The sequence below is a fragment of the Leptonychotes weddellii genome, chromosome 13, assembly GCF_054177405.1.
Source record: "Leptonychotes weddellii isolate Sample4059 chromosome 13, ASM5417740v2, whole genome shotgun sequence".
In the NCBI taxonomy this organism is placed as follows: Eukaryota; Metazoa; Chordata; class Mammalia; order Carnivora; family Phocidae; genus Leptonychotes; species Leptonychotes weddellii.
Genome location: NC_138381.1, coordinates 43,199,191 through 43,223,409, shown reverse-complemented (window position 1 = coordinate 43,223,409; position 24,219 = coordinate 43,199,191). Strand labels below are relative to the sequence as shown.

The window sequence follows — 24,219 nt, the reverse complement described above, 5'->3', positions numbered from 1 at the left end:
GGGGAGGAAAGTAGAAAGCGCTCAAGGATGACACCTGGGGTTTGCTCCAGTGCTTGGGCAGGTGGACAGCACCAGCAGAGGGCCAGGGGGACTGGTTCAGGCTGAGACAGGCTGAGTTCCTGGAGCCCGAGAGATAGCAGGTGGAGATGAGGGAGGGCGGTAGGACAAAAGGTCTGGCCCTCCGCAGAGAAGTCTGGGCTGGAGAAAGGGTGAATGCAGCTCAGGTAGAGGTGCTTGTCAAGGTTCTAGGGCAGGTGGGCTGAGGAGTTTCCGGAGACAACAAGGAAGTCACTGGCCAGTGGTTTGAATTTGTGCAGTGTTAGCACAAGACCCCCAGATAATGATGCAGATGCCAGTCAGCCAGGGTTTCCTAGCAAAGGGTAGTGGGTGCGAACCAAAAGAAGTCACTCTAGTTTTGGCTCAGCCACCAAAGAGCAATGTGACCTTGAGTTAAGTCAGCACTCAGCCTTTCTTTCCCTTATCATCCCTATCCATTTAAGAGATGCATACATGGATCTAGTTATGCATATACAGATAGATGTACATAGAGAATTTTCCTAGTAATCTGTCCTAGAGTCTTCCAAACAAGGGATTACTCCTTTTTCTGGGCAAGTTTATACCTTGTTTTTTTTATTAAAATCACAAGAACATGGAAAATGTAGGAGGAAGAAGCCAGTCAAAAGATTTCACTGGCCTTTTAGTCACTTACAAATAAAATGCTAAGCAATGGCTGTTTCTGGCCTGGCTGCATCCTTCTGGTGACATCTTTGATGGTCCAGAGAGTTCGGAAACTCCCTCTGATGTGGGTCACCGGGGGCGGAGGGGGGAAGAGAGGAGTCCTACTGATCACTCATGACCAAGCTCTGAGGGGCAAGCAAGTAATCCTCCTAAAGGGGCAGGTGTTCTGACCCCGGCATGAGGAGAAGACCCTTACAGACTGTAGCACTTAAGCCTAGTCTGGGGCAAAGCAAGCCAATCTCTAAAGCAGCTCTGACCAAGAGATGTTGCGGATGCCTTGTTTTCTCCTCTTTCACTACGGTGTGTCTTCTAGGAATGGGGGCCCAGCTCTGGGAATGACTTTTTCAGGATTCCAGTCGAAATCACAATCTGTTAATCCTATCTGCTTCCCATGAGAAGGGAGCATCACCCCGATAATGCCAGAGGCTCTCAAGCCAACAGGACACCTTTGCTGAGGACCTACCCCATTGTGTCAGTGTAACAATAAACCATTAAAATGAAAATAATTCAAAAAGTAAAAATCAGTCAGGGGTCTATTGGACATTTACACAGTTTAGGATTACCTTTGGCTCCTATGGCTCTGAAATCTGCCTACCACAGCTTGGACCAGTTGGGCCTTTGTGAATGGCCCGGCCCCGGTGTGCATACACACCCCAGTGTGCCTACCCCTTCCATGCGGCGGCCTGCACCCCTACACGATCCCATTCCTCCAGCAAGTGTGTTCAGCCCTTGCATCCTGGAGCAAACGTGGAAGTCTAGGCCCTCCGATGAGCCAGAGTAACCAGAACACCCCAGAGAAGAGTGGAAATAAATCTTCCATCTTAACATCTCTGCTGGAGATGACTGTTCTTCTGTAGGAAAGGGTCCTAATTCTTCTGAGCGCTATGGGCACACAGACTGTGTAAGTGTAAAGAGCAGGGACTTTGAGTCACACTAGTTCATGGGACACACTGACCACTCAGATCCCAGAGCTGCCCCTTCCTTGCCACATGACCTTAGACCAGTTGCTTAACCACCCCCACGCCTCCCCGTGCGACCTGTGGGACAGGGTCAGAGTAGCTACCCATCTCTCAGGGCTGTGTGAGGATTCAAAGCGAGTCAAGGAGTTGGCGAGGCACCAGGCACGCGGTAAGAGCTCGGTGAACGTTAGAGAGCAAAATACCTCCCTCAAAAGGTCATGGTGAGGCTAGAATAACAGTGCCTTACACAGCATAGGGCTCCGTATCTATCTGCCTGCTGCCTTTCCTCCCCCCTCTGCTTTTCTTCTAACTTCGACCTAGACTATCTGGAAAGAAGGACATCAGGGGATGGAGAGGGGTCCGAACCACGCGGAAACCCAAGAGAGAATGGATTTTTAAAATATGTGTAAACAGACAAGTGCCAGGAATTAATATGAACTTTCGTTCTTTTCTGAGGCAAAAAGCCATCTTTATAAAATAATTAAGCTCAAGCTGCTGTGCCAGTGAGGATTCATGTCTTCCTTTTCCTTCTAATGAAATTTAATTTCATGCGCATTACCTGTAGCTCAACTATTTATAATGATTTGAATAAAAATGAATGCAGATACCTTTCCATTTAGAAAGGTGAGCCGCCTTAGGGATTTATAAGGAAATCAGCTTTGTGTTTTCCTTAGTACTTCACTTGTTTAAGAAACACAAATATTTGCCTGGACTCCAGGCAGTTCATCTGTGTTAATGTTTTATGGAAAGTCAGCTCCAGACAGACCCAAAAGTCAAATCAAAGGAGAAATGCCAAAAAAAAAAAAAAAGAAGAAGAAGAAGAAGAAGAGGGTAGGGGGCGGAATGCCAAGGTAGCCACAAAGGCAGAGTTGCTGTAGAAAGAAATTGCTCTCATTATCAGGACTCTCCTCATAATGGGAGAGTTACTAACCCCACCATCTCACATGGAGTCCTCACTCTGTACCAGGCACCATGTGAGTGTGTCACACATACTACTAACTCCTTTAAATTTGTAACAACCCCATGAAACAGATTAACACATTCCCATTGTAGAAAGGAGGAAACAGAGTCACAGAATAGTTACATCGCCTGCTCAAGCAGCAGGGATAGGGCTTGAACCCAGGCAATGTGGGTGCAGAGCCCTCAGCTCTCAGAAACAGCTCCTGGGGGGCACTTGGGTGGCTCAGTCGTTAAGCGTCTGCCTTTGGCTCAGGTCATGATCCCAGGGTCCTGGGATCGAGTCCCATGTCGGGCTCCCTGCTCGGCGGGAAGCCTGCTTCTCCCTCTCCCACTCCCCCTGCTTGTGTTCCCTCTCTCGCTGTGTCTCTCTGTCAAATAAATAAATAAAATCTTAAAAAAAAAAAAAGAAGCAGCTCCTGAGCGGTCACAATTGCAGGCCACACACGGTACTGAGCAATTCCTGTGCATTAACTTGTTTAATCCTCACAATGCTTTCCATTGTTCCAGCCTGGCATTGGTTAAATACCAAGCCACATTTTCCATCGCTGACTAGAACCAGAATGCAACCGATTGTTTCTACTGAGTTAACAGTAACTAACTTAAAAGTGGACAGGAGAAAAAGCAAAGTGTTTTTTAGGGCATTCTTGGCTCTAATAAATAATGTACTTATTAATATGTATCGATATAATATTTATGGTATTAGATATCGTACATTTTATCACTGTACTTTTTGAGGGCACTGGCCATTCTTCTGTCAACACTATTACGTTCATTTTTAAAGCTGAGAATGCTGAATCACAGAGAAAGGAAGTCGATTTTCTCAGCTTCACAAAAGTAGAGTTCTAGAAATCCCATGAGAACAGATACCCATAAAATACATACTCGTTTATGGGTGAGAAGTACCAGACAGTGCAGAGTTTCAGCTCCAATTCTCAGACAAGCCGGGTCTGGTACATCTCTTCCTTTTTTGTACCCCAAATCAGGTTTAACATTTCTACACCTGGTTTCCGAGGCTGCATGAAAAATCTGAAGAAAACCAGCGGTGTTGTTAGGTTGAATGACACTGTGGGAGTCACAAAAAAATGCTCAGAAGACTGGAAGGTAAGAATTCAAAACCTTCCAGAGCAGTGCTGTTCCCCGGCCAACCCATCCTGTAGTCATTTATAGACCAGCGCTAGAGTTTTTCTGGTAGCACACAGTATTATGGCAAACCGGTTCATTTCTACTTCCCACATATTTGTGCGAACTGGTTCATTTCTACTTCCCACATATTTGCAAGACACACAGCCCCTTCACGTTTGCATATTACATTTGTAAGAAAAAAGAAGTACCAACTCTACACACAACTCATGCAGAAAAGGAAACTGTTCCTTCCTGAGGCAACAGAAACCACATTAATCAGCTCAGGTGAAGCAATACAGGATGAGATCCTGGATTTCAGCCATCAAATCATTCCAATGCCAGTAATTTATTCCACATTTGCATTTCAGCTCGTGCGATCTGCCTCATTCTCCAGGGGTGGACAATTGAGGTTCAACAATTTGGACCTCCCTTTGCCCAACGAATTCCAGGCCTCCTTTGGGTTTCAGACCTTTCAACCGGGTGGCATGTTATTTAATCTCCAGGCACAGGTATGAAATATTGCATGAATACTGAATAAGACTTAAACCTGACTCAAAGTTTGATGTCAAAAACAGTAGAGAGATTTTGATGGTAAACTAGTTGGGCATTTTATCCATTATCACACGGTAAATGACATTGCATATTTCAACCATGGAGGTTACTCTTCATCCTGGGGCAAGTCCTAAAAGAAATAAGGCTAAGAAAGTACATTAGACTTTACAGAGTTGAATTCATATGTATTCATGGACTCATTTTCATTCTTCTTGGGTTTATTTCACGAGTTAAGGTGAATTATAACTGTTATAAGTAATAATGTAACCTAAAGTTTTAGATCTAAGAAAAAAATCCAAATGTGTCCCCACTATTCCTTTTTGATTCCACAAAAGATAGCTCTTCAGATTCCTTTTTTGCAGCAGTAGCTGGTTGGACAATATTTACATCTGGGGAATGAGAGAAAATAGGGTCCTTGGCTCTTTGTTCATGTACAACGGAGCAACAAGGTACCCTTTATAGCTTCATAGGATTTCGTTTGTGTGGTCATGTAGGTATAGAGGTCAACTAATATTTAGAAATCCCCTTGTGGAATGAGGGGGATTTTAACACAGAAGTAGAAGTAGAATACTGACATTCTTGGATGTGTTTCTTTAGGATTGCCAGCACAACAGACATTTAGTATTTGTCGAAAGAAAGAACAGTAGCTGACTCTGTGGCGATGTCATATTAGAAGGCCTTGTCTCTCTTGATATATATTTGCTCACCAGCCTTTAGAGATCTTTTTCTTTTTTTTAAACTACCCCCTGAAGAAACATGTGTCAGCATTTTGACTGCAAGAGTGCCTTTTCTATCAAAGTAGGATGTTTTGACCTAGTTCTTTTGACACCCAGTGCTTGTTTTCCGTGCCAAGGGTAGGGGCACAGAGTACACAATATACAAAATGGTTAAAAACTGGCAGAAGAGTTGACTGAGCAAAAGAGGGGATCACTCCTAGACAATGGAGGGATCCTAGAAATACCCCAGGAACACTGCCCTCAACTTCATAATGGGTTAGCTAAGTCATACTTATAAATTGGCATTCCTTTACCCAACTCATAATGAATATTGCCAACTGAAAAAAACCAAATTAAACTGATAGTGGCTACAATCGCACATTGTAAAAATAGTTTTATTTAGTTTTTTTAAAGATTTATTTATTTGAGAGAGAGGGAGCATGAGTGGGGGAGGAGCAGAGGGAGAAGAAGAGAGAGAGAATCCCCAAGCAGACTCCCCACTGAGTGCAGAGCCCAACGTGGGGCTCGATCCCAGGACCCTGAGATCGTGACCTGAGCCGAAATCAAGAGTCAGGTACTTAACCGACTGAGCCACCCAGGCGGCCATATAAAAATCGTTTTAGACTAAAAGCTCACTGAATGATCACATCTTGTTGAAAATTGCAAAAATTGTACTTGGTAGAAAAAAAAATCAACAGAATTAAAATGACAACTACAAAAACTACACATATTTTTTTTATTAAGAATTAACAGAATCGAATCATCGTGCCAAAATTTAGATCTGCAGAGTTTGACATCAGAAAATTGAACTTCCTAGGAATTATGACCAGAAAATTAAAAGTTCATAATGACTAAAGAGAAGATATCATTGCTATAATCATATATTTTAAAAAATGGATGAATCAAGTCTTCATCACAAAATTGATTCAGAAAAGAATTGATCCTGATGAAAATAACTTCAACAGATTGGCTTAACTGTTTTGTATCATTGATGGAGAAGTTAAATTGGTTTATGGAAAAAAAAAGAAAAAGAAAAAAAAGGGGGGTGCCTGCGTGGCTCAGTCAGTTAGGCGTCTGCCTTCAGCTCAGGTCATGATCTCAGGGTCCTGGGATCGAGCCCTACATGGGGCTCCCTGCTCAGCGGGGAGTCTGCTTCTCCCTCTCTCTCTGCCCTTCCTCCTGCTTGTGCTCTCTCTCTCTCTCTGTGTCAAATAAATAAAATCTTTAAAAAAAATGGTTTACGGACGTAGGTCCATAAGATGCTTTTGACAGATTCAACAGTGTTGAAATACTTTGCATAACACTTTTATATTCATAAACACAGAGTCAGGATATTCAAAAATAATCTTTAGATTGAAATAGTGAAGTCAAAACATTTGGGCCAAAACATCCTGACTGTCTTATCCGTAGTGTTGATCATAACTTCAGTATCAACACCGTCATAATCTTTCAGTGGAAGTTAATGACATTGATGGGTATGTTCTGTGGTGGTTTCAGACACGGAACCTGCAGGTCTCCCTGGAAGATGGTCACATTGAACTGAACACCAGGGATAGCAACAGCCCGATTTTTAGATCTCCGCAGACGTACACGGATGGTTCACTGCATTATGTATCTGTAATAAGTGACAACTCTGGGTGAGTACGATGGCACTTTCGCGAGAGCTCTAAGACTTTTATTTAGCTTAATGGAATTTTCTAGTATCTTTTTGGTGAAGTATGTGTCCTTGATGCTAACACTATTTTACTAGTAAGTCTTAGCCTTCTTCCTGGTTCTGTATCAATGTCCTCATTAAAAAAAATAATAATAAAATCAATCAGCCAAAAGGTGGGTGGATAAACCAACTGTGGTCTATTCAAAATGTGGGAATGAAACCGGAGTAATGAGTACAAAAGATCTACAAATGTATAGAATGCCGTGGATGAACCTCACAGCGTCCTGCTGAGTGAAAGAGGTCGCACATAAAAGAATTCATCTTCTATGATTTCATTTATATAAAATTCAAAAACAGGCAAAATTAATTTCTTTTATCAGAATTCAGGACTCGGGGGTTATACCCCCAGACGGGGAAAAGCGGGCACAAGGCAGGGTTCCTGGGTGCTGGTCACTTCTGCTTCTGTGGCTGGGTGCTCCTGTCCTTGGTGTATTCACACTGCAAAAAATTCACTGAGCACACAGGATATGTGCACTTTCTGTATGTATAGACTGCTTTAATAAAAATACAATAAAAGAAATACATGAAAAAAATTTTTTTTAAATTTAAATGCTCTTTAAAAATAAATCTAGTTTAACAGGTTACTTTAGGTTACAGGTATAGAGTCCGAATCGAAGAGCCTCAGTGGGCCACGTGGTGAGAAACTTTTCTTCCCTGCCATTCTCACTCTTGTTTTGCCTTCCTCTTCGTCCAGACTCCGGCTTCTCATTGATGACCAGACTCTGAAAAGTAACCAAAGGCTACAGGACTTGTCGGGTTCCCAGCATCCCCTGTATCTGGGCGGGAGTCACTTCGAGGGTTGCATCAGCAACGTTTTCATCCGGAGGTGCGTGCCTTGTTGCGGGTGTGCGGCTGATGAGCGTGGCCTGCCTCCGGGAGGGCATCCCCTTGCTCTAGTAGTGGAGTTGGATTTGTCACCACGTGCAGCCTGAGGCTCTCATTCCGCCAACTTTCAAACGCCTTCTTAGACAAGATACACACACTAGAAACAAACCACCTCCCACGAACACCTCACCTGGGCCCAGCCTCCCTTTGTAGGAACAGCTTTGGCACAGAACCTTGGGAAAGGTCGAGTGAAAGTTAACTTTCAGATTATGGCCCTGAAGATTTTCCATACTGAAATTTTACTTCATTTTAATCAAGGTCATGCAATTTGATTTCATCAGTGCTCCCCTGTTTTGGGGGGCTGGGGGCTTGCATGGGCCAGCACTGCTGGGAAGCCAAATCACTACCATGTCGAACCCGACCGTGACTTTTCATAGAGAGAGGAGCCTGGTCCTTGCACACAAATGTTTAGATGTTCTTTTCTTTTGATTCAAAATGATCACTTTTTAGATAAAAGCCAAAACCCTCCCCAGGGCAGAAGGAGGGCCCGGGACTGGTCAGGAACCTCGGCAACCTGTGGGGAGCTTGGGGGCTCCTGCTGTCCATCAAGGCTCAGACAACAATCATAAGAGAGGCAGATTTATCTGTGAGACTCTCCTGCTCAAATGCAGCAAGATCAACCCTTCTGCAAACTCACCTCTAAGGTTTCCTGATGTTCACCATCATTCTAGGTCATCGGTGCCCACTTTTCTCCTCTCTGCATAGTTCATTTTCACATTTCTAAATGACACCTGTTCCAAAGAAAGCACTATCATCTGGCTTTGCCCCAGCCCTAACCATTCAAGTCAATGAAATTTCTGAGCCTTCCTGCCAGCAAGGCATGGTGCTGGGTATTACAGGGAATGCAGAAGTGGGTCACAGCCCATCCTCTGGTGTCTCCTCTAGATATAATGCGCGGGTAGGAGATGAAAGTGCACCTAAAGCCTGACAGTAAGAATGCGTAGTTTTGAAGCAAGCTCTCTCTGCCAGTGCATCTTCCTTGAGATTTCAGAGTTGGACAGTGGTTTGCCTCTTTGCCCTCATTCCAGGCAATCAGGGAGCCCTGCGGTCCTGGACTTGGCCAATAAAACTTTCAAGAGAGATGTGTCCCTGGGAGGCTGCAGTTTAAACCCACCACCTTTCCTCCTGTTGCTCAGAGGTTCTACGAGGTTTAACAAATCCCACACTTTGAATATCAACCAGGTAAGTGTACCCAACACTGGCTTTTGCTTCTCCCTTGGGGATTCTCAGAAGCGAATCCTACCTCATGTGAGATGTTGGGGAAGGGGTGGGAGTGGAGGGAGGGGTGTAGATCGCCTGATCCCTTGGTGGTCGGTGCCTCCAGGAAGTGGGATTGGTGGGTCAGCAACAGTTGGATTATACCAAAATGTAAAAAATGTTTCCTCTCTTTTACTTTGTATCTTGGTGAAAATTTGGCAATTTTTGAGACGGAACAAATTAAATCCTAGGTTTCTCAAGTCCTATAGATGATGTCTTGCTCTTTTGACACTTCTGTTGTGTCTCCAACAGGCACAGTGAGTTTCTCTAGAATACAGGAGTCATGCCCCTTCCCCTGCCCACAGACACCCCCCCACCCTGCCTCTTACGACAGCATGCATGCACGCACCCAGGCCTTGCCAAGACCAGTGCGGTTTGACCTTGACTGCACATTAGAAACAGCTGGGGAGCTTTTAAAAGCCTAATGCTCAGGTTGCATCCCACCCAATTAGGTCAGATGCTCTTGAGGTGGGTCCAAGCAGCAGGAGTTTATAAAGCTTCCAGGGGATCCTAATGTGCAGCACTAAGAGAGGCTGAAAGGAAGAACAGTTTCTGGTTTGAAGGAGCAGAAGCATCATAATGAATTGGACACAGGGTTAGGACTTAAGGAACTCCTTGCTGTGCCCGAGGTCAACAGTCTGACCTCCCCATGCCTGGAGGTTACAATTAAAACGATTAATGGATAAGGCTGAGCACCTCCTACGTGCTAGCTATTGCGCTAAGCTCTTTAAGTGGCTTTTCTTACTAAATCGACAGGTAACCTTGTGAAGGAAGTAGTATTACTATCCTTCTGTACTTTCGTATCACCATACTAAAGTAATAATAGCAAGCGAGTATATGACCAGCCACATGTTACAGAACAAGATGCTGCAGTGTAGAAAGGTCAGCAATTTGCCCAAGCTCCCACAGATAGAAGGTGGAGTTGGAATTCAAAACCAGACAGCCTCCTCCCACAGCCTGTGCCCTCTTAAAAGCAGCGCGCTTCTGTTCAGCACACTTTTCGCTCACCGTCAACCCCATGCCACTTGCCTGCCAATATTTTCCCTGCAGCACAGTGATTTGGAGGAGTTGAATAGAGAGCACATAATCAGAAATGTTCTACGCTATTAAGAAGAAATATAGTTCATAGAGGGGAGTCATTTTACTGTTACGAGAAGAACATCTTTAGGACGGCTCCTTCAGGAATGAAATCACATGAATTCACTTTTTTCATCAGAAGGCTGAAAGTTACGGAGAGACTAACACAGCGATGGTAGAGATGGAGAGAAAGAAATGGATTCAAAGCTATTTAGAAGACAGAATGTACAGGACCCAGATAATAATTGAATGTGGGTGGTAAGGGAGAGGCAGGAGTTAATACAATTCCAAAGCATCTAGTCCAGGTTATTGGATGGATGGAGGTGCCGTTCATGGAGATAGGAGAAGGACAAGTATTTAGAGGAAGAGACTGAATGGAGCGTGTTTTATATTGAGTGACAGGTGCCCGCAGGACATCTACAGGGAGAAAGCTGGTGGGGGCCTGTCAGATGTCGCTGAGTGGACCTCAGTGGATGGCGGGCACAGGGGCTGGAGTTATCCATGTGGGAGCCGCCATGAACACACTGTATTTAATTGTACCCCTGTTCCGTGCAAGCCCCCAGATTACGTGGAATAAGACATTGATTCTGCCTCCAAAAGCTCGGAAAGAAAGCAAACAAGCCACAAAACTTCGTGGTGAAGGACTAGACTTTGGGGTCAGTCTTACTGGGTTTGCATCAGGCTTACTAGGTGTGTGACCTTGAGTGATTATATAACCTCTCTGTGGGTCTATTTCCTGCAACATAATGAGGATATATAAAGTAATATCTTGTAGTGGTGTTGTGAGAGTTAAATGAGGTAATAAACACAAAACATGTAGCCAAGTACCTGGCACATGGTAAGCATCAGCTGTGATCATTATATACCCTCATAACCTAAGTGAAAGGCACAAAACATGCAACAGGCCTGGGATGGCAGGAGTTTGCCTGCCCCAGAGATCAGGAGGTGACACAGGAGCTGGGCCTGGAGGATGGGTTGGATTTAGACAAGTGAGTGTCGCTGTTGCGTGAGCAGAAGCCCAAAGCCCAGAGGCGGGATGTGGGTGCAGCTCAGGTACAAGACCCTTTCCATGCATTCTCTCTGATCTTCAGTAGTTTGCAGGCTCTCTCAGTTCTCACCACACCCCTCAGAGAGCGGAATAAACTACCAACTCTATAGGTAGGGAACTGAGTCTCAGAGAGGCTTAAAAAAAACAAAAACAACAACTTGCCCAAGAGCACCCAGTCAGTAAATGGTAGACTCAGAATTCAAACTTAGGGCTGTAGATCTCAGGTGTTCTCTTCAGACTACATCCTGTGGCTTCTATAGGCTTGGAAAGCTTGGTGAACAGGGGAAATTGGGTGGAGAAAGGAGAGTGACAAGGTCAACTCAGAATTCCACATTTGAGCCTCATCAGGCATAGGATGGCCTGACATAATTTTGACATTTTTCTATAGTCAGCATGAAGCCATTGAAAGGCCTGCTTTAAGCCATGTTTAAATAAACTGGCAGGAGCCTGTGGGATGGTTTGGTGAGGGAAAGTTCTAGAGACAAGGAGTCAAACTGGCAAAGTACTACAAAGTCCAGACAAGAGAGTCAGGAACCTGACTTTCAGGGTAGAGGGACTAGGACTGAAAAGGAAGGAGTGGCAGTCGTGTCACAGAGATAAAGGAGGACATGGAAGCTAAACTCGGGGAAGAGGCAAGGGAGGTGGGTGTCCACCATGGCCAGGATGTAGGGCCTGGATGCCCCGGAAGACGTAGGAGCCATTATGAGAAGGAAGAGTTGGTGACAAAAGTTATTTATGAAATCTGCTCATCTTGATGTTACTGCTCTTGATACACAAAGAAGAATCTTTCAGGGAGGGAGTGAGGCCCCACTCTTGCGAGCCCCAGGCAGGAAGCTCCACCAGCATCCAGGTTTGGCTGGATTTGAAGTGGTTTTAAGCAATTCATCTAACTTTCTGGTGGGCATGATTGCTCATCTCCACTCAGCAATGTGTAAGCACAGAACGTTTTAAATAACTGGTATCAGGTTTCCATTCTGAGCACCCTGTCCAGGAATTGGGTCCGGGAGGAAAACCTGATCTTGAAGGAATTTAAATTTGTTGGTGAGCCTTTAGTTATTAGCTCCAAGTGTAAAATGACTTAAACAATAAGAGGATCTATAAAGTCACATAACGGACAGCTTGAGGACAGGTAGGCTTAAGGCCTGGCCGGTCTAAGCTCACCTCAGCTCCACCCTGCGTAGTTCAGAGCTTCATATACTCAGGGGACGATGCCCAGCACTAGAGCCACGGATCAGCTTGACTTTATTAGTAAAGATATTATTTCTCAGAGGCCCCGCCCCCTACGTCCCCTCCAGGCTCATTGGCCAAGAGGGAGGTCACATCTTCCTCTCTCATCCAATCCCTGGCACAACGAATCCCCACTCTTCCCTTCGACAAATAGAGATCCCAGCTGAGCTCTGGTCTTGTGGGAGTCGTGGACGCAGGATCAAAATCTGGGTTCTTCTTAGCCGAGAAAAAGGGAGGAATGGCTGGAGAGTCTCAGTTTCTAACAACATTTTTTCTAGCCCTACTTTATATTTATTACAGTTGTTTTTCAGCATTAAAACTTTGTTCTGTTCAAAAGTTCAACACATTGTCTAAGCTCAGGACACACTTCTGTGTGTGGATCAATTCTAATTAAAGTTGAGACAGGCTGGGGTCCCCCACCAACACACACACACACCTGCCCTGCCGTACACACCCCTTCTGGTTCCTGCTCTCTGTTTTTGCACTGCCCTGCTGCAGAAACCCAAATGAATGGCTCCAGGAGAGGGGGTGGGTTGGCGGCTGCATGGCCCGGGGACTGGGCGGTGCAGGCTCAGGCTGCGGGCCCAGTGCGGGCTCTCTCAAGAGACACTATGATTATGCCACAGCTCCATGGTGTGTGTGTTGGGGGGTGGGGCGGGGGGCTCTGGATACCCACTGGCCCAGGTGCGGCAGCTGTCAGGAAAGAGACCAGACTTGTGTCAGGTGGGAAGAAGGTGCATCCTCCCCAAGGATGAATTCATCTCTATTGAATTAATCTCCTAGGATCGAAGTAAAAACTGAGCAAGGCTCTTAGCAAGATAAGTATTCTATACTCTTTCCCCCGATAATGAGCTGTCCTGTTTGTGCTTCTCTGCCTTGCAGCCATTGCAGGACACGCCGGTGGCCTTCCCACGGAGCATGGACATGTGGCGAGAGGCCCAGTCTTGCCTACCACCTCCCCGGGCCCAGGCCAGTCAGGGAGCCCTCAGGTTTGGGGACAGGCCCACCAGCCACTTGATATTCACGATTCCCCAGGAGTTGGTGAAACCCAGGTATTTTGAATATTCCTGCCCCCACACCGACTCAGAACCTGACTCCACAATCGTATCCCAGAGCAGGCCGGCCGGCAGGACACCACGCACCTGTCACTAATGAAGTGGCAACACCACTTTTGTGGAAAGAGGTGCTGGCCTGCACAGGACACGGCGCGTGACTGCCCCAAGTGCGCTCCGTCCCCGCCGCCGGAAAGCACGCGTGCGCTGCTCAGAGGCTGAAACAATCCGCTCCGCTCTGGTGTAGAATTGATGGCGTTCTAAAAATATGACTGGTACTTCCTTTCAAAGCTGCTGTTTATTTCTATGATAAATCACCTTTCTTCTCTACATTCTATAGTCAGAGAAAAATAATTCTTGTAAGTAGACTCAGTGCCAGATAGATCATTTTTAGAGAGCACCTTTGGACTTCTTGTGCTAACAAGTTGCCTCTTTTCTGGGGAGGAGGGAGTGAACAGAGATATTAATTATGTCAGAAAAAAAAGTAGGGAAACAAGGCTTGTCATTTTCATGTGATTTGGAGACATAAATAACAAGGTGCCAAAATTCCTTTATGATTTATGTACAGAAGAATTCCCCAGGGTCGAAACGGCCTGGCTTTAAGACCACGCTTTCAATCCCCACTCAGCCACTTGCTGGCTGTGTGACCTCAGGCCATTTGCCAGATCGGTCTTCTGGGATGCAGACGTGAAGATAGGACTAGATGTTGCAAGAGATGAGTTGTTCCTGTGGGAGATAAAGGTGGAGGCAGCAGGGGCTGGTGGGAAGAGCCTTCCGCTGAGACTGGGGCCTGGCATCTGTGAACAATGGGGCCGCTGCAAGCAAAGGTCACCCCTCAGAAGAGTCCAATGTTGGGCATCAATGGCCTGGCTCTAGTTTTGCTGTCGAGCTCAGTCCTTGGCTGGGAGTCACCCATATGCCGCTGCAGATCTGAGGGCACGGGGGCTGGGGGCTGCCACCCACGGTGTCCCTGCAGCCGGTTCACTCAAAGGGGGTTTGGAGCAGCAAGTCGATGGATACCACAGGCTGTTGTTCAACTTTTCTAAGCCTCAGCTTTCTCTCCATGAATTTGACATCATCAGTGTTTTCACAAGTTGCTACACCTCTTTGAACCTCAGTTTTCTCATCAGTTAAATGGAGCTGATAATGCTTTCCCTGCAGGGAGGGATGCAGTAGCTTGCAAGGAGCTGGCCCTGGGAGGCCCACTCAATAAGCCAAGTGCACGATTCACAGGCAGATGTGAAGGCCAGAAAAGGGAAGGGTAGCATTCAGAAGGAGAACCCTATGCCAGCAGCCCCCCATCTCCATTTGTGCCACCGAAAGGCTGGGGATCCCTGATTTGCCAAGGGAGACTGAGAAGTGAGGTCCCCCTCAGTTATTTGCCCTTCCCGGGGCTACCTCTTGGGAGGAAGGCCCACTCCCCATCACCGTGCTCTTGGTCAAGACCAAGCCTCTGTGTAGATGCTGCCCAGCCTCCCCGCCCTCCTGCCTGGGCTCTGGCGCTCCCCCACCAGCGCTGCCCTCCCCCCGCCCCGCAAAGCCCCTTCCTGTCTCGCATCTCCTCTCAGAGCACACTCAGTGTGGTGAGTTCTCTGGCTTCTTCTGATGATTCAGCCCCAGCACCTTCCCTTGCAGCACTAACGTATACATAATAAATGGGAAAAGGAACATTTTAACGGGGAAGTGGTAAAAAGCAATCACTAGTAGATATAATTTTTAAATTATTGAAGTCTCAAATATTGTAGCCATCGGAGTATATTTTCAGGATGAGGCAAGTCCAGAATATGGGCTATTCCGTTGTTTTCATTCTAATTTATTTTTATTTTTACTTTTTTATTTTTTTATTTTTTTAGATTTTATTTATTTATTTGAGAGAGAGAATGAGAGAGAGAGAGCACATGAGAGGGGGGAGGGTCAGAGGGAGAAGCAGACTCCCCGCTGAGCAGGGAGCCCGATGTGGGACTCGATCCCGGGACTCCAGGATCATGACCTGAGCCAAAGGCAGTCGCTTAACCAACTGAGCCACCCAGGCGCCCTTCATTCTAATTTATATTCTAGCAATTCGTTCCCTCTCCTTTAAAATGCTGCACCACTATTTTATCCTTTTGGTGAATGTATAAAAATGCCACTTCACTCTCTGCCTATTCTCCCATCCACCAGCAATGAAGAGTCTGAGCTGCTGTATCATATGCTGGGATTTGAATCTACTGGTGTCTTTTTTGGGTGTTAGTCAGTTAGCCTTTTATGAAAGAAAGCTGCTTTAAGAAATAACTCTGGAAAGCAAATGTCAAGCCTGATAACCAAGCCCACATATGTAAAGTACTTTAATTCTGTAGCAAGTTCGAATAGCCTCCTTAAATTGGCTAACCCTCATTCTCCAAGCCTCCGCACACAGCTACACCAAGAGAAATATTGAGCGGTGTCACCATCTGGTTGGTTTAATTTAACATATATAGATTTCCCTTTCGTTTTGAAGAACATCACCCTCAAGGAAACTCCCTAATCTAAAAGATTCAACTTTCTCAGTGTTTGCTCAGCCTCACGATATTAAAAAGCAAAGAGAAATAACAGTGCCATTTTCTCTTTCATTTCCTGATTCTGCTCCAAGTTTTCCATTTACCATTTAATTCAACTATTCAATTAACTACTTAATTCAACTCAGCTATTTGTCGAGTGCCTGCTGTGTATGAGGCACCCCCTGGGAATGCAGCTTTAAACAGGAGAGACCTGGGTTCTGCCTCTGTCACCCAAGGAGTGGGTGATGACAGCCTGCTGATACCTGGGTCCCCCACCACCTTTGCACGCTGTCCTTTTAGGCACCCTCGTCAATGCACCTGTGCACCAGAAACAGCTCGAGAGTGAAACATCCATCACTGCATTCCCAGGGCTCACCACAGAGCCTTACGCATGCTGCACCCTCCTTAAATATTTGTTGGATGCACGGGTGGCTGGGTAAAGGAGTGAATGTAAATTCCCATGCAAAGTAAATCTTGTTTAGCCCGATGTGCAAATGATATGTAACCACCATGCAAAGGAGTATTACTTTCATTTTCTTCTTTCACTGCATGGTGCTCGCTTAATTCCTGTTCCATCATCAGTGGGGTCTTAATTAAGGTCCAAGAAACATAAAAGCGGGTGGGAGAAGGTAGGTCTGTACTTTTCTGCCTCTGCCTATGTCTTGCAGAAAGAAAATGCTTACCTGATACTTAAATCAAATCCTTGTTATTCCATTTGCGCCCCCCGCCCCAACACACTTCCCCTTAGAACTTTCCTCTCCTTGCATGTGTACAAAATAGAATGCATATTCACTGGGTTAAAAAGATACAGGCTGCTAAGTGAAATAAGCCATTAGTCACGGACAGGCGAATACTATATAATTGCACTTATATGAGGGACCTAGAGTAATCAAATTCAGAGAGACAGGAAGGAGAATGGTGGACACGGCGGGCTGGGGGACAGGGAATGCAGAGGTGTTGTCTGATGCGTACAGAATTTCTGTTTTGCAAAGTGGGAAGAGTTCTGGAGACTGGATGCACAACAATGTGCGTGTACTTAACCCTACTATACACTTTAAAAAGGTTAAAATGGCAAATTTTATGTTATGTATATACTTTGCCATGACTTTTTAAAATGTAGATGTTTTTTAAACAGTAAGGCACCTTCTTTCGTACCATGTACCAGCACTTACACCAGCAGCTAAGTGTGCCATAGAGCTTCCTCATTATTCCCCAATAGTGTAAGAAAATCATATGCACAACGTTTAATAGCTGGACTCTAATAGCTTTTAAAAATTCCCAAAGAGGGGCACCTGAGTGGCTCAGTCAGTTAAGCGGCTGCCTTCAGCTCAGGTCATGATCCCAGGGTCCTGGGATCGAGCCCCGCATCGGGCTCCCTGCTCGGCAGAGAGCCTGCTTCTCCCTCTCCCTCTGTCTGCCGCTCTGCCTACTTGTGCTCTCTCTCTATCTCTGTTAAATAAATAAATAAAAATCTTAAAAAAAAAAAAATTCCCAAAGAGATAGGTCATTGAATCAGTACATGCCTTAGTTTATTCATTTGAATAACGGGGGTTGGGGTGTCTGTGCCTCACCCTCTCTTCCGGCTTCAGGGACTCAGAAAAACACTAAAAACACTAAAACCCTCTATTGTCCTTCTTTGCCTGTTGCTTTCTTTTCCCGACAGGTCACGGTTTGCTGTGGACATGCGGACGGCTTCCCCCAGAGGCCTCGTGTTCTACTGGGGCTCTCAGAACTCCTACATGGCGCTGTACCTCTCCAAGGGACGGCTCGTCTTTGCCTTGGGGGCAGGTGGGAAGAAGCTGAGGCTCAAAAGCAAAGAGAAGTGCAACGATGGGCAGTGGCACACGGTGAGAGCCGGGGCTGCGTGAGAAGCCGCCACCGCCGCGGAGTCCCCCCGACTAACCTGGAGAGGGGTCGCAGCCTCCTGCCTGCCGCGGAGCCCAACACTGGCCGAGCTTGTGTGTCCAGAGGCACCGAGCACCCCAGCACCTTGGCAGCGGAGATCGCTCCGCACACCGGGCAAGGAGGTCGTGCGTGGATGTCTCGGTGCCAAGATGGGCTCTATTCACTGCTTCTTCAGTCCCCGCCATGCCTCCCTGGGTTCTGTCCCCTTCCCCTCCCACCCCTGCTGCCTGGACCGTTTCTCTCCGTCAAGACACTGTCCAGGTCTCTGGGACCCCTCTCTGAGCCCAGAATGCCTTCTGCATAACACAAGCGTAATTAAAGACCCACATCCCTAGCTTTCCAGATCTTGCCTGAAGGCATCCCAGATTGCAAGAGATACAGGATAAGAGCTGGGATTCAAGGGACAGGCAGGGCCCAGATCATAGGAGCGTTGAAGCCAAGGTGAGGACTCGGATTTTATTCTGAGTGTCTCTAAAGCTTCGGAAGAATCTTCAACTAAATAAGGAGCATTGCATGAACAGATGGATATTTTCAAAGCTGTCTTTAGCTGAAGAGATGAAATGGGGGTACGAGTGGCCAGATGGACGCCACTGCCTTCGCTTCAAGAGGCCGCGGGGAACATGCACAGAAGTAAACTGTCTAGCATGTTCTCTGAAAACCGAGAGGGCTCGCTGAGGGGTCGCATGTAGAGCGTGAGAGAAAGAGGGGTCCGTATCAAGTCCTGTGGTTTGGGGCCAGCCATTGGGACGGCAGAGGGACTGCTACTGAGACACAGAAAATGGGGAGAAGGGGTGTGTGGCCAGGGAAGGAGCAATTTAGAGCTGGGGAAGAGCCAGGGTTCTGCTGTGAACCTCCTAGGGTTGAGTGGCCTGTCAGACATTCAAGCCCACTATTCTAGATAGTAAAGGCCAGAGGTCACAGCTGGGAGTATAAGTTGGGGAGGCATTAGTGAACGGTCTCATAGCTGTGAGATGGAGGAGTCCACCCTAGAGCCCAGGGATCTTGACTTTTAGCAAAGAGTTGAAAATGTGTCCTCCCTTGTTAGTAGAAGAAGTAGCCATGGCCCCTTGCTCCAGGAGCCCTGCCGAAGGACTTTTATTTTTTATTTTTTAATATTTTATCCATTTATATGAGAGAGAGAGAACATGAGGGAGGAAGGAGGAGAGGGGGAGGGAGAGGGACAAGCAGACTCCACACTGAGCATGGAGCCCAAAGTGGGGCTCGATCCCAGGACCCTGAGATCATGACCTCAGCTGAAAACCAGAGTCCGACACTCAACCAACTGAGCCACCCAGGCGCACCAAGGAATCCTTCTTATAAAGCTCACTTTTCTAGCTTACTGTCTTCAATATCTAACATAATCTCACAAAATGGTGATGATGATGACAATACTAGGGGAAAAATTTCTGATCTTTTAAAGCTCCTTGAAGAAACAGAAAAACATTGTTTTAAAAAATGTCCAGTGACCAGTAATAAAATACATCACCAATTGTCAGAGGTAAAACATGATTAATATATTTTCTTTACTCTTAAGGTGGTGTTTGGGCAAGATGGAGAGAAGGGGCACTTGGTTCTGGATGGCCTGAGGGCCCAGGAGGGAAGTTTGCCTGGAAATACCACCATCAGCCTCAGAGCACCAGTTTACCTGGGATCATCTCCCTCAGGGAAGCCAAAGGTAAGTAGTTATGCTTCATCAACACATGGAAAGATGCTCAGCATCACTAATCATGAGACAAATGCAAATCTAAAGCATAACGAGATCTCACCTCACCCCTGTCAGAATGGCTGTTATCAAAAAGACAAGAAATAACGAGTGTTGGTGAGGATGTGGGGGAAAGGGACCCTCGTGCACTGTTGGTGGGAATGCAGACTGCTGCAGCCACTCTGGAAAACAGGATGGAGGTTCCTCAGAAAATTAAGAATAGGAATTCCATACAATCCAGTAATTCTACTGATGAGTATTTACCCAAAGAAAATGAAGAAAGACACTAATTCAAAAAGAAATATACACCCCTACATTTATTGTAGCATTATTCACAATAGCCAAGATATGAAAGCAACCCAAATGTCCACTGATAGATGAATGGATAAAGAAGATGTGATACACACACACACACACACACACACACACACACACACACAGAGAGAGGAATATTACTCAGCCATAAAAAAGAATGAAATCTGCCATTCGCAACAACAGAGCTGGAACTAGAGGCTATCTTGCCAAACGAAATAAATCAGACAAATACCATATGATTTCACTGATACGTAGAATCTAAAAAACAAAATGTGAACAAACAAGCAAAAAAGAAACAGACTCATAAATACAGAGAACAAACTGGTGGTTGGCAGAAGGGGAGGTGGGGATGGGCCAAATAGGAGAAAGGGATTAAGAGATCAAACTTCCAGTTGTAAAATAAATAAGTCATGGGGATGAAATGTACAGCAGGTTCATGGTCAAAAATATTGTAATAACTTCGGTGATGGACAGTAAGTACACTTAGCGTGGTGAGCATTTGGTGCAAAAGAAAATAGTTACGTTTTAAAACCATATATAAAAATAATTCACCTTGCACGAACAATGAATCATGGAACACTTCATCTAGAACTAATGATGTAATGTATGGGGATTAACATAAGAATAAAAAAAAAAATAAATAAATAAATAAAAAATAAAAAAATAAAAAATAAAAAAATAAAAAAAAAATAAAAAAAAAAATAATTCACCTTATGATGTAATTATGAAGGTGGTCAAAAGGTACAAACTTCAGTTATAAAATAATTAAGTCCTGGGGATATAATGTACAACATGGTGACCATAGTTAATAATACTGTATTACATATTTGAAAGTTGCTAAGATAGTAAATCATAAAAGTTCTCATCACAAGAAGAAAAAGATTTGTAACTATGTGTAGCAATGGATGTTAACTAGACTTATTGTGGTAATCATACCACTATATACATTATACATAAATATATATATATGTAGAGAGAGAGAGAGAGAATCACTATGTTGTATATCTGAAAATAACGTTATGTGTCAATTATATCTCAATTAAAAACATTTTAATATATAATCATTATAATTATATAAGATACAAGATATTCAAGAATCTGAAATATTTTAAATAATTTTTTAAAATACCTAATTAATGTCCCAAAGCCCACAGAGAATAATCCCCATTCCTAACCCTTCACTTTTTTTTTTTTTTAAGATTTTATTTATTTATTTGACACAGAGAGATAGCAAGAGAGAGAGCACAAGCGGTGGGGGTGGCAGGCAGAAGGAGATGGAGAGGGAGAAACAGGCTCCCCGCTGAGCAGGGAGCCTGATGTGGGGCTTGATCCCAGGACCCTGGGAAGGCAGACGCTTAACCCACTGAGCCACCCAGGAACCCCCCCAACCCTTCACTTTTAAGGTTCAGCTTGACACACAGGCCTGGAAGAATGAATCTAGGGCTTCTCCATGGCTTTATAGATAAGAATCTGTTAGTTTCTCTTCCAGGGAATGCAGAAACATAGGTTTTAGGTTGTAGATGGCGATTTTTGTTTAAGATAGTGTTTTCCAAACTTTAGCAATTTGTGTCACCTTCATCATCTTTGCCAAACACAGGTAAAAAAATTACTTAATAGCTTGCTCTTGGTCAACTCACTAAGTTTTGTTGTTTTTGTTTTGTTGGGTTGTTTTGTTTTGTTTTGTTTGTTTTTGCATGTGCTTGTTGGGGGGAGAGGGGCAGAGAGAGGATCTTCAGCAGGCTCCACGCCCAGCACAGAGCCAGAGGCAGGGCTCGATCTCACAACCCTGAGATCATGACCTAGCCGAAGTCAACAGTGGGACACTTAATCAACTGAGCCACCCAGGCGCCCCAAATTTAAGTTTATTTTTAAAGGATGTTTTTGTCTCTGCATAAATGGAAACCCAGTATTTTTTATCATAAAGAGTAGGTAACCATAAATATAAATATATGTAAACAAAACAGTGTTATTAAAGTCTGGTCAGATAGTGTGCCTATACTCCATTTGGAGAAAAAGAAGAGTTTGACAAGTGATCGTTATATTAGGTAATTATAAGTGGCATTTAAGACATATTAACGCAAAACTAGAATGTGTTCCTTGTCTTAATCAGAAAGTTGGAAAGGGAAGTGAAAAAGGACTAACTTAATAAGTGAATATGTGTTTTAATGTTATTTGGTGTCTGAAATAAAATTATCTCAAGAACCAAACTTAGGAAAGTGCCAAGGTTTCGATGTGGCCATGGCTCCGAGGCTGGGCTCCGTGAGTGCCCTGTCCCTCCTCTCTCCTCCGATGCCAACAGAGCCCCCACCTCACCTGCCTTACATGGGGCACCACACGCAGCTGTCTGTCTTCTCCCTGATTTGCCTTTCGCTCCCACACAGTGAAGGAAGATGGTCCTGTCGACAGTTCAGGCCTAGGACCGCCCTCGCCTGAATGTGCTGCCCCTCTTGCCCCTTTCCTCGGGGCTGCTGGCCCGTCCTGCTGTGATGTTTGCTTGCAGTGAGGGAGGAAGGGCCAAGACTCAAATCTAGGCCTGGAAATGGACATAATTAGAAGAGGAAATTTCAGCCAACTTGGATTCTAGGCGGTCAGGCTGACCTAGCCTCGGCCGCTATGTCTCAACCTGGGCATAGGCTCAGCCTGGCCCACCTGAGTTTTGCACTGGGGTTTGGGCCAAAGCCCCAGCAAGTCAGAAAGTATTGTTTTGCTTTATTTTATATTATACATATAATATACATATATATATAATATATAATACAGTTATATATAATCAGTATATATTAATACTGTACATAATAATACATATGTATTATATGTAATGAATATTATATAATATAGTGTAATATCTATGTGATATATGGTATAATACATATATAATAGATAACACTAATTGCCAAAGAGAATCCTCAATGTTAATGTTTGCTTTTCTGTAACCTCTATACCTATTTCCCTCTCAGAGAAATCACAGGGTGGGGTAGCTATTCAAGAGCACAATATGGGTATTCTTTTGACCTGAATAAGTCACACTCAGCATCGTAATATACGGGACAACCCATAGTACTCCATGTGCATCACTCTTATAAACCAAGCTTCTTTTTGCAGCATTCCTCCCCCTTGAGGGTGCAAACCATGGACTACTCTCCTCCATATCCTTTCAGAGGGCAGGCAACATCCAATCAGCGTCTGCCTCTGAAACCAAAACCTGCAGTCTGCCATTAGGGATCCGGTGTTAGGTGATGACCTTCCCTGGACAGTCTGAGCTTGGTTTCGGATACAGGCTCTTCATTGTATTAGATGGTAAATCTTAAGAAACTAAAAATTTCATCACCGAGTCCAGTTGGTAGTTTATTGTTGATAATATGCGTCTCTAATATCACCATGTCTTATAATTATCATATACTGTATCTGTTGTGTAGGATTCCAGGGTCCTAAAAGCATTTATTCTGGAAGGGAGTTTAAGGATTTTATTCAGTGATTCTTTCATTTTTTTTTTTTTGAAAGTTTCTTAAAAGTTACAGTCTTTCTTCCCAGAAAAATGCACATACAGAGAACATAGGTATATAATTTGAGGGATCACAGAATCCCCAGAGGTGCATCCTTGGGCCCTAAGTGAGGAGACCTTGTTCCAGACTACCTGTAGGTGCTCCACGCATGCCCCCGATGCTGTGCATTGTGTCTTATTTTAACTCCACAGCATTCGTGATTTGTTGGTGGTGCACTGAGCCCAACAATATAGGAAGCTTTTTTACACTTTATTATTTTTGGAATGTTTTGGCCTCTTTTTCAGTCAGCTGCCCTGCATTAAGCAATCACATAGGCCCATGAAAACTTCAGAAGTGGTTTGTACCTGCAAAGAGACGGTGAGCTAAGTACACCGTAAGGCGGAAATTTCCCCTGTTACAGCCCCGTCTGTGCGGACCAGGGTCAGGTCCCTGACCAGCACTGGCCAGCAGCCTCCACCGCCCCTGCCCTCTGCACACACACCGCTTGGTTTGGTGGCCCCCTCAAACTTCAGCCACCCACCGGACATCTGGTATGCAGGTTTTTCTTGGCAGTGTGGGCAGGGAGCCAAATACAACCGTCAGGCCCACCTGTCTTGGGCAGGATGGTTGAATCCCCCTACCTGCCCCCTTTTGCAGACAACTGCCCTGCCCTTAACCTTGGCTGCCCCAGTGTGTCTGGGAGGTGTGGCTTAATGCAGTTTGCTTTCTCTTCCGCTTGGTTGCAGAGCCTCCCCCAAAACAGCTTTGTGGGATGCCTGAGGAACTTTCAGTTGGATCTGAAACCCCTGGACACCCCTTCTGTGAGCGTTGGTGTGTCCCCCTGCGTGGGTGGCTCTTTGGAGAAAGGCATTTATTTCTCCCGGGAAGGAGGTCATGTCATCCTAGGTAAGGGGCAGTTTGGAAGAGTTTATGTCTTGGAGTCTGAAGAACTCGGTCCTTTTTCTTGAATTATGATGTTCTAATTTTTTTTT

At 45.1% G+C, this 24,219-nt stretch overlaps 1 protein-coding gene across 1 annotated transcript in view; it reads left to right on the top strand.

The window, feature by feature from the left end:
* LAMA3 (laminin subunit alpha 3) overlaps nucleotides 1–24,219 on the top strand; it is a 250,592-nt gene that overhangs the window by 221,715 nt on the left and 4,658 nt on the right. The window contains exons 62-70 of the mRNA XM_081802541.1: nucleotides 3,641–3,758; nucleotides 4,148–4,288; nucleotides 6,545–6,684; nucleotides 7,456–7,587; nucleotides 8,675–8,828; nucleotides 13,138–13,307; nucleotides 17,487–17,670; nucleotides 19,263–19,403; nucleotides 23,974–24,191. Coding sequence (XP_081658667.1) covers nucleotides 3,641–3,758; nucleotides 4,148–4,288; nucleotides 6,545–6,684; nucleotides 7,456–7,587; nucleotides 8,675–8,828; nucleotides 13,138–13,307; nucleotides 17,487–17,670; nucleotides 19,263–19,403; nucleotides 23,974–24,191 — 1,398 coding nt within the window. The remainder of the gene's footprint in view (nucleotides 1–3,640; nucleotides 3,759–4,147; nucleotides 4,289–6,544; nucleotides 6,685–7,455; nucleotides 7,588–8,674; nucleotides 8,829–13,137; nucleotides 13,308–17,486; nucleotides 17,671–19,262; nucleotides 19,404–23,973; nucleotides 24,192–24,219) is intronic.